This window comes from Chrysochloris asiatica, unplaced genomic scaffold, assembly GCF_000296735.1.
Source record: "Chrysochloris asiatica unplaced genomic scaffold, ChrAsi1.0 scaffold00086, whole genome shotgun sequence".
Lineage (NCBI taxonomy): Eukaryota > Metazoa > Chordata > Mammalia > Afrosoricida > Chrysochloridae > Chrysochloris > Chrysochloris asiatica.
The window spans coordinates 2,171,804-2,183,122 of NW_006408604.1; the positions used below are offsets into that span (position 1 = coordinate 2,171,804).

The 11,319-nt window shown below is 34.2% G+C and overlaps 1 protein-coding gene across 3 annotated transcripts in view; it reads right to left on the reverse strand.

The window, feature by feature from the left end:
* The window catches only part of PLEKHA5 (pleckstrin homology domain containing, family A member 5), a 281,368-nt gene that overhangs the window by 102,968 nt on the left and 167,081 nt on the right, over positions 1–11,319 (reverse strand). For all 3 annotated transcript variants that reach the window (XM_006866016.1, XM_006866015.1, XM_006866014.1), the window contains exons 4-6: positions 9,774–9,857; positions 7,021–7,141; positions 3,519–3,623 (exon numbers count right to left, since the gene is read on the reverse strand). In XM_006866016.1, coding sequence (XP_006866078.1) covers positions 3,519–3,623; positions 7,021–7,141; positions 9,774–9,857 — 310 coding nt within the window. The remainder of the gene's footprint in view (positions 1–3,518; positions 3,624–7,020; positions 7,142–9,773; positions 9,858–11,319) is intronic.

An 11,319-nucleotide genomic window follows, 5' to 3' on the forward strand; every position in this document is an offset into this window, starting at 1 on the left:
GCTTTGGGCTGCACTTGTGGGTCTCTAAGTTGGTCGACCCCGCCTCAAAGCCAGGATCCAATGTTTAGGCTAGGACAGCAATCTCGCATCGGGGTAAGTAGGACAGCCTGGCCGGCCCCTGCAGTCTCTTCCCACTAGGCAGCGTCTCCCCATCGACCTGGTCTCCAGACACCTCTCACTCCGCTGCTCCGTGGTCTGGATTTCATTTAACACCTCCACCAGGTCTGCGCAGTTGTCGCACATCGTTTAGCCGCCGCCCTCCATGATAGAAGCCCTTGTGCATATGCACGACTTTTAAGACTTTAGGGGGTATTTTTAGTTTAAGGTTTAAAGATAATCTCAGGGTAATAGCTTCAGGGGTTCATATAATACCTGAATCTGAGGGCTCCAAAATGTCTGGAGTCCATGAGAATCTGAAATTGTGTCCTGCATTCTCCCCTTTTTGATTAGGATTCTTCTACTGAATCTCTTATCATTTGTTCAATAATGATAGCCAGGCACCATCCAGTTCAGGTTTCATGACAAAGAAAGCAGTTGTTCATGGAGGCAATTGCTAAGAGGTTTCATTTTTACCTTCTATTCCTGACATTCCTTCTCTCACTGTTGCTCCATGGCAATAAAGACCAATCATTTAATCTTAGGTGGCTGCCTGTCAGCTTTCAAGACCCAGACATTATAGAACTAACTAAGAGGTAAAATAGAAGTACTAAACAAGTTATTAAGTCAAATATTCAGAAAAGTATGTGGTGGCATAATGATAAAGTGCTCACTAACCTAAAGGTTGGAGGTTTGATGAAATCTGATGATTTCTGAAGGAGAAAGACGTGCCACCCTACTTACGCAAAGATTAGTTTGGAAATCCTATGGGGCAACTTTACTAGGCTGCTATGAGTTGGAATTAACTCAGTGCCATTTCATACTCATGTTGAGGACTGGCTTTTCTATTTCTGTAAAGAAAGCTGTTGGAATTTTTACTAGGATGGCAACTTTGCTGAATTCCTATGTTTTTAAAAATCATCTGTGAATAGAGATAATTTTACTCCCTTTTTTCCAATTTGGTTATCTTTTAAGAGTATTTCTTCTAAAGCCATACAGATGATCATGTGGTTCTTTTCCTTTATTCTGTTGTTTGGTATATTAGGTTAATTGATTTTCTAACGTTGAAACATTCTTGCATTCCTAGAATAAATCCCACTTGGTTGTGCTGCATGACAATTTTAATACGATGCTAGTTTCTGCCTGTTCATATTTTGTTGAGGGTTTCTGCTTGTACATTCATAAGGGATACTGGCCTATAGTTTTCTTGTAGTGTCTTTGCCTGGCTTGGGTATCAGGGTTATATTTGCTTCATAGAATCAATTAGGGAGTATTCTTTCCTTCTCCATCTTTTAGAAGAGTTTAAATAGTATTGGCAGAAATTCCTTTCCAAATGTTTGGTAGAATTCACTCAGTAAAATTATCTGGTACAGAACTTGTTTTATTGTGTGGTTTTGGATCACTCATTCAATCTTTTCTCTTGTTATGGGTCAGTTCAGTAAGACATCTAAAAATTTGTTTCATTTAGGTTGTTGTCATAATGTTGCTCATAATATTCTGTTAGGTCCACTGTAATATCACTTCTCTGATTTTTTATTTTGGTTATTTGCATCTTGTCTCTTCTGTATCAGTACTGTTAATTTTTCTGATTTTTTTCAAAAACCAAACTTTTAAGTTTTAATGATTCAATTTTTTTTTTCTATTTTTGATTTTATTAATGCTCTGATCTTTTGTAGGTTTACTACTTTCTTCTAGTAGGTTTAGGCTTAGTTTGATCTTTTTTCAGTTCCTGGACTTGTTGAGTTAGGCTGTTAATTTGTTAAGGCTTGCTTTGTGCCCTAAAATGTGGCATTATCCTGGAAAATAAAACATGTGCATTGGAGCAGAATGCATATTGTACTTTTTTTTGGAGGGAGTATTCTATAGCTATATCTGTTAAGTCTAGCTGGTTTTATAATGTCATTCATGTCCTCTGCTTCTCTGTTAATCTTTTGAGACATTCTGTTCAATACTGAAAGCAGTGTATTAATACTGGAGTCTCCAAATATAGTACTATTTATTTCTTCCTTGAATTTTATCAGTGTTTCCTTTACATATTTAGGCACCATGATGTTGAGTGCAAATATATTTATGATAGTTAAATCTTTTTGATTAATCGATTCTTTTATCACTATATAATAACCATCTTTATCTCTTGTAACATCTCATTATGAGTTTTAATGAGTAGAAATTATTAGTCATTTGAAAGCAATTAGAAGTATTTAACAGAATAAATTAGGACCATCAATAAACTAATATTTAACTTGTTCCGTATCATGTGTACATATGCACAATCAGAGAGAGAGAGACAGATAAAGGTCTTGAATAATGAGTAAGTGTACCATGTTAGTTTTCTGGTTATCCCAACTATAAATTAGGAAGTAAAAAAGAAAACAAATAGTTACCAAATAGTCAAAGATTGTAAATATTATAAAGTCCAAGGGGGTTAGGTAATTTACATATATCCTTACATATCTAAAAAACTAATGACAAGGTTTAAAAAAACACACAACAAAACCTTATTTATCAGGTTTTTCATTCAAATTAAATAATGTGAAACTGGCTAAACAAATACTTATGTAAGAAAAAGGGAACAGTAGTCTGGGAGTACAAATGCTAATAGTATTTTCTAGATTATAGTAAAATATGATCACTGAAAAATACCAGTGATCATATTTTACTATATTTAGCATTATCAAAAAAAGGTCAAATTATGGTAAGACTTCTCTATAAACAAAGGAAGGGGAGTATATAATTATATATTTGGGTGATGATTTTTATATAGATAAAAAAGAGAACACTCCTCTTAAAAGTTGGATTTGTTATCTTTTTTCCCCATTTTGTCATTTAAAAAAAAGTTATACTGCTATTGGATAATTTTAGCATTGTTTTCTCAACACTGTCATAGAGACTGGATTTAATTTTAAATCTACGAACAAGGAAGGGTAACTTTAAATAAAATTGTAATTTTTTTGAGCCCAATTGTCATGAGCTAGTTTAATTAGAAAAGTTCTGGTGTGGCGCTATAGGATAAGCAACTGCAAGGTTGGTGGTTTAAACTCACCAGGGGCTCCTGGGAAACCTTGTCTATACAAGGTCACCCTGAGTCCAAATGACTCAACGGCACTTATCAACAAGAAGACTAGTTAGAAAGAGCTGCCAAATAGGCATTCTTTTCTGCAAGATCAGCAAAACCCTAATACCACCCATAAGCAACCTTTGTTCAATTAATGTTCGCTCTGTCTTCTGTCTTCACATTCACCTGTAAAAAGCTTCATGGAAAATTAAGTAGTAAAAAAATCTGGGTGGCTATACCATATAGTTCCTTTTCCATTTTATATTATACTCGGGTATAATCAGCCAATAATTTTTTTTTTTTTTTTAAATTCTGTCCTTTGTTTTGCATCAAATGGAAAAAATAAAAAAATAAAATGTATATATACCTGTTTGTAAAGCCAGCCTCGTCTCACCACTGGTGCATTGGGGTTCCTTTTAATTGAATTTGATCTCTTACCAAAATTATGAACTTTTTTTGAAGTCCGTGAAGTCTAAATGGAAAAAATCAGGATAGAAAATGTGGCATTAATGCTTACACAGTTGAGCATATTTTTCATCTTCTTAATTTGAATCTGTATTCGTATTTCCCTTGTAGAATACAAGGGGGCTTCAAAAAAGTTCATGGGAAAATGGAATGAAAAGATAATGGGAAATTTTTCCCACAAACTTTTGGAAGCTACCTTGTATAATCTCTCTAGATAAATTATTGTAATTCCACCACTGCTGGTACTGACGTTTCAAGTGTAAAAATAGCGCAAAAGGATCAAGTTTGACTTTTCTTCTCTAAAATCTGGTTATACAGTTTTTACAAATGGCAGAGTGTGTGACAGTATTTTGTCCTACTTGCTAAAAATGAATACATCTTGAGTGAAAATTAACAAGTCTTTAAGAATAAACCAAATGAGAACTTTTTGCTCTATATCTGTATTGTTTTAATTAAAGAATGCTATAAGCATTAAGTCTGAAGAGAAATATTCAGATATTAAGCATAAACAAACATATCACAAGGCAGAACAAGACCAGAGAGATGTATTTCATATTATGTAGTAGTGTTTTCTTCTTTATGGACAACTTTGAACTTCAACAATACCATACAGATGGTGTTTCTATGTTTCTAAAAGTAAGCATAAGGATATAAACTCCTTCAAAATATTGTTATGCTTAACATGAAGGTTTATTTCCAACAAACAGGAACAAGGAAACTTAACTGAGATGTCTCAGGTAAGTAATACTAAACTACCTCTCATTTCTCAAATTATCTAGACTCCTTGGAAACCTAGGATAGTACATTAGATTGGTGTGGTGTTTTAGGATAAGCACTGGACAGTTGACTACAAATTCCACCTTCCAGGCCTTGGAAACCCTATACAGGGTTGTTATGAGCTGAAACTAACTTGACAGCATCCAGCAACAGCATGTTAGTACAAAACAGAACAAATTTTCCCTAAAGCCTGTTGCTCTTTGTAAATTTTAATTTACCTTTAAACACAGAATAAACATTTAAATAGTATAGAAAGATATACCAAGATTAAGTCTACTTCTACCCTTGGGCTTTCTAGTACCCATCACCCAACCAACAACCCCTATGTCTGTCTATCTACCTACCTAGATAACTAAGTGTCTTCATACTCATGGAATATTTGCTCTTTCTCAAATAACTATGTATACAATATCTATGCTTCTGTTCTACTAATTCTTGGCGCTCACTACATGAAGAGAAAACTATTTATCCATACTCTTATCAGCATACTGTTATGTACAGTTTTGATCTTTCAAAAGCTGATAGGTGAAAAAAACGTCCATTTTAACTAGCATTTTTCATTTTCAAAAAGGTTATAAATGAGGTTGACCATCCTTAACATATATGTTTAAGTGTAATGTTAATTTATTTTCTGAAAGTGATTTTAAATACTTTCCCCATCTTAAAACTGGGGTATAAAACTTTTTACTTATTGAGAAATGAATTCTTTAATTATTATACAAATTACAAATACTTTACATGAATGACAATTTTATGTGAATTTGTCATTATTTTCTATGAAAACTTTGGGTTTTACATATAGATTAGAAAATCTATCTCTGTTCTGAGGTTTAAAAAAAAAAAATCTTCCCCTGTTTTTTTCTGGTGTTTTACAGCTTTGTTTTTAACATTTCAACAACTGACCCAGCTGGAAAATTTTTGGAGTCCAGCATAAGGCACAGATCCAACTTTCTCAATCCATTTATCAACTGTCTACATTTTAATTAAAACACATTAAGGAAACATTGTAATGCTCACTTATACTACTGGCATTTTATATGACTTAATAAGAATTAGCAATCATTATATCATTTGAAAATATACGTTTACTTGTAACATACTACACAATTTTATTAAAAAACCGAAAACCTTAACAAATATTTTAGGCATTATAATATCTAATATTCATTTCCTTCACAAATATAATTTGCTATTATAATTGCTTTTCTACTGTAAAATTGGGAGAAAGATGAGGCTTTCTGCACCTGTAAAGCTTTACAGTCTCTGAAACCCTATACAGGGTTTGCTATAAGTTGGAACCTACTTGATGGCATGCAACCACCTCCAATGTCAGTGTAAAATAATTTAAAATATTCTATTGCATTTTAGGTGAAATTTTACATGGCAAATTAGGTTAGGTTCCCATTGAACAATTTCTACACAATTCAATGACATACATTTATCATAGTGTATCAACTTCCTTGTTATTTGCATTCTGGTTATGACTTTTTTTTAAATAAATAAAATCTCATCATTCCTTTACTGTTCTTCAATTATTTTGCCGTAGACTAGTATAGAAATTGAGCATCAACTTTAATAAAGGCAATTATTTCAATTACTTATTCAGATATAGTAGCAAATTTTCCAAGTATTTTTAAAAATTACATTAAAATACTACAAAATTACAAATATATGAATATTTTGTAATATATGAATATTATAATTTTAAATTTACTTAAAATACAACGAACAGTAAGAATGGGTTCTTACAGACATACAAGTCTAGAATCATAGCCCAATAATTAAATTTTTAGTTTCTGATTCTTTCTGTTTTCATATGAGTCCTGGTAATGTAGTGGTTACTCACTGAGCTTCAGCAGTTCAAATCTACCAGCCGTTCCGTAGGAGAAAGATGAGGCCTAATGCTCTCATTAAGACTTACTGCCTCAGAAATCCTATACAGGGTGTCTCTATGAGTTGGAAATGACTTGAAGGCGCACTACAACCACCATGGTAATTTTGAACTATTTCTATAAAGGTGTGGTATTGCAGGATAATGCACTGGAACACAAGGTTAGTTTGAATTGCAAGGTCAGTGGTACAAACTCAGCAGCCACTCCTTGGAAACTCTACACAGGGTTGCTATGAGTCGAACCGACTCGACAGAACTTAACAACAGTAAAGGATTATATATTTTCAATACCAAAAAAAAAAATTAAACACTGTTAAGTTTCAAAAATAACAATTGTGGCTATATTTAAAACTACCCATTCTGATATCAAGTATAATTCTACTCAGTCTAGGCATCTTTATAATCAGAAAATAAAGTTTCTAGGATATTTAACCTTTAGCTGTACAACTTGGTTCAATAAAGTGCTCGTTCATTCACAAAACTCTCATTATATTTGTTATTTTAAAAAGTTCAAAATCTGAATTCTCCATTTTTTGTAAAGAAATCATTAAGATATCAAATTATTTAAATCTCATTACTTTATATTTTAAGCTCTTGTGCCTTATATGAATCACCTCCCATGTAATTAAGTTCATGTAACAATTAAAATCAAATGATTATTCTTAAAAATGAATTCTAGTCCATTAGGAGTGACAGTAATAGATACCAATAATTAATAGTAAGCAAAATGACTTACTCTGCCCACTGGGCTCATTGGATGCACTGCATAATCTGAAGTCATGCTATAGTTTGAAGCTTCATTTATCATACTTATAGGCCGTTCTTTTTTTTCATCAGATGTCATGTTGGCAACAGCCCTGAAAATATAAAACATCAAACTGCTAGAACCTGCTGTGTATGTAAAGTGCTTAGCAATAACGCTGGTGATCCACTTTTTAGAAAGAGTGAAACACTAGTTACTCTATGGTCAGAACTTAATCCTTACAACTACTTTAAATATAATGAACACTCCTAAGAAAAACATAAATTGATAACATTAATTCATTTCTGAGAGAAGTTTGTAGAAAAATGGAATGAAAAGAGAATAGAATTTTCCAACAAACTTTTTAAAGTCCCCTCATATTTTATGAGAACATTCTCTGTGCCAGGAATAGGAATATATATTTAATCTAGGCAAGAGTTATAAATTTAATATAAACATAGACACTTTTCAAATGGAACACTTATGCTGTGTTTACATTAATCAATGTAAACATGTGATTTAAACTCTATATAATTGAACTGGACTCCTGGTGTGGTGCTGTAGGATCAGCATTAGAATGAGAGCCACAGGGTCAGCAGCTCAAACCCAACAGCTCTCCTTGGAAACCCTACAAAGGATGGCACTAACAACAACAACAACAACAACTGAACTGATATGATTTGAAACAAGATGCGAGGAGATCAAATATACCCAGGATGGCTCTGGTATCAGTTTTAAAAATGAGGGTCTATATAGAACTAGTACTTGAATAATAAAAAGAAAACCTCTATTTGGATGAAAGCCACCATTTACTGGCTACATTATTTTGTGGGCAAGCTACTTTTTCAGTTTCTGCTTCTCATCCACAAGCAAACCCCAATGGAATTGAGCATATTCAGTGAAGAAACTTTAAAAAAGGTTCACTCCTTCTTGGTCCTGTTTATTAAGCCCAAAGAATAAAATTAATTTTTTCTTTGACTCCCTCAGATTGACCGGTCCCTGACTTTATTTATTCCACTTACTCATCTTAACCATCGGATCTTAATGTCTTTATATTGATAAACACACACACACACAAAGGAGACTGGGCTTTCTATATATTACTTTCTGCTTTTCCCTGTAAGAAACATCACTTAGAATAAAATTTTTCCTTACTTTGCAACTACCCTACAATTTTTCATAACTCTTGGGCTACTGGTTTAGGATGGCAAGAAATGATTAGATTTAACATGGATTATGGATAGTGAGCAAAAAGTTAATGTACTGGACGTGAGGTGAGGGAAGGGCAGAACCCAGGATAACATCTAGATTTGGCAGCAAAGGGAAAGATTGGAGGAGAAGCAGAGTAGTAATAGAGATGCAGGGCTGAAGAGAAGAGTTCTGCATTGGTCATGTTAAGTTTGAGAGGCCTCCTTGAAATCTGAGTGGAGATGTGTCAAGTAAGCATTGAATGTCTGAGGCTGGAATGGAAGTGTTGTTGTTGTTGGTAAGTACCATGGAGTCACTTTCAACTCATAGTGACCCTGCACAGGGTTTCCGAGCCTGCAAATCTTTATGGGAGCAGAAAGCCTCATCTTTCTCCTGCGGAATAGCTAGTAGTTTTCAAACTGCCATCCTTGAGGTTAGCAGCCCAATTCGTAACAACTACAAAAGTACATGTAGTATAAAACTATATAGAGATAAAAGGTATATATAATGTACCAAATATATATATATGAGTTCTGGTGTGGCACTGTAGGATAAGCGCTAGACTGCTAACCACAAGACTGGCAGTTCAAACCTACCTGGAGTCCTGGTGTGGTACTGTGGGTTAATGTGCTAGACTGCACAGTCGGTTTGAACTGCAAGGTTGGTGGTTCAAGCTCACCAGTCGCTCCTTGGAAACTCTCTAGAGGGTTGTTATGGGTCGGAACCAACTTGATGGCACTTAACAACAACAACAACAAAGTAGCAATGATGGTCGTATATTATATTAAATGGAGTCCTGGTAGCTGTAGCTGTAGGATCAGCACTGGACTGCTAATCACAAGTCATTTACAAGGTTCAAACCCACCAGCTGCTCCTTGGCAAGCTTCTATAGGGTGGATATAAGTTGGAACTGACTCCATGGCACTTAACAATAATAATTTTATATTGAGCATGTAAATTCAACCTACTTTGCGTAAAATTTTCAATATCCACACTAAAATAAGTGCATTAAAAAGGTGAGGAAAATCTATGAAGGCCACACAGACTATATCATCACACACACACAAAGCCACCATTTAAATTAAGAGTCAAAATTAACACAGGCATTAATTCAGCGATCTGACTTGTTCTTAAAACTCAAACTAAAAATGAACTACAAGATTATTCAACTATTAAAAACAGTAGCAATGATATTAACAAACTAATAGCTTTATAACATATAAAGGAGCATTTTCACACATATTTCATCTGAAAAATCCTGAGAAATGATAATGATCACTATCCCGGATTTAAGGATAAGAAAATTGAGCTTAAGTTAAGTTTAATAATATGACCACTTTACACAGTTCCTCTGATCTTGGGTTTACTGCTTGTATTACTAAAAAAACTCCTGAAATTATTATATCCCTCATGAAAAGAAATGTTGTCATATTTCTCCACTATACAAATCTTGTTTTCAGATTTGAACATAAAAACCCAGATAACTGAGAGGTAACAGCCATCTCATGCCACCCTACCCTGATCTTGAATGTAGACATTTCATAAAACTCTTTACTTACTGCTCATTCACTACAAAAATACAATTGTCCTGTGATGGCTGTCCGGTTACTGGATGTTTGCAGGTCACTTTCCTTTCATTATGGCTGAAAAGAGAATAAGAGAACGTGTTGGCACTTCTATAATCATGAAGACTTTTCTAATGCTCTGGTAGCAAAATACCCATTTAACATTTAAGTTACTAAGTAACAAGATTAAATTTAAACCCCTGTTGTTGTTGTTGTTGTTGTTGTTGTTGTTAAGTGCCGTCAAGTTGGTTCAGACCCATAGCGACCCTGTATAGGGTTTCCAAGGAGCAGCTGGTGAGCTTGAACTACTGACCTTGCAGTTCAAACGGCTTTGCAGTCTGACGCAATAGCCCACAGCGCCACACCAGGCCCCAGACCCTTTCAAATTCATACAACACATTTTCTGTTATGTACTGTAAGGAGTCCTGGTAGCACAGTGGGTTGCATGGTGGGCTGCTAGCCGAATGGTCAGCAGTTTGAATCTACCCTTAACTCCGTGGGGAAAGATGAAGTTTTCTGATCATTTAAGGAAACTCTATACAGGGTGGTCACTTTGAATCAGAAATGACTCAATAGCACACCACCGTGGTCACCACCACCACCACCACCGTGTACTGCATATGTGTGTGGGGAAAGGACACTTAAGGTTTTACAACACAGCTGAACTGACCACCACTATTTTATAAATAATACTAAATTGATTTGGCTTAATTAATATTGCTATATTTCACATTTCACAGGTGGACCTCTACTGCTCTGTGATCCAATTTAGGAATGACAGATTCAGGTTAAAAAAACAAACAAATCCCAATAACAATTCTAAAAGTACTACTATACATATACACACATCAGTACATTAAGCAAAAGAAGCTACCATGGGAAGAGTAACAATTATGGTGTCTGATTTATAAAACAACAACAACAACAACAAATAATAGAAATTTTATAAATAGAACACTGGAAATATTTTGCATGTGTGGTTCTTGAGGAAGGTATGCTTTAGACAAGTAGAATCTGAGGAAGAATAAAATAAAAAAACCTGAAGTAAATGAAATGTATAAACAACAGAAAAAGAAAAAAAATCTTACTTGCTCATTTACTGAAAAAATAAAATAAAAAAAAGATCTGCTTTAAACAAAAGGACGACTATCTTGGACTGCAAACTGCAAGGTTAGCAGTTCAAACCCACCAGTTGATCCTTAGAATCCTTATACAGGGTCACTATGAGTCCAAGGCACTTAACAACAATAACAATCTTTGAAGAATGAGGTTTTTGCTTAAGAAATAACTATTCTTTTTAGATTAAGTTCAATGAGGTGACGTTTTCTTGATATGAGAAGGCAAATAACAACAACAGAACGTCGTATCTCAAAGCTAAGAATATTAGATGCTTAAAGCAACGTACATATACATCAATACATAAAATAAAAAATACATATATACATATACATATGTGCAAGGTATTGGTGTGGCACTGTAGGACAAAACTGGACTACAAAGTTGATTTGAACCCCAGGGCCAGCAGTTCAAACCCACCAGC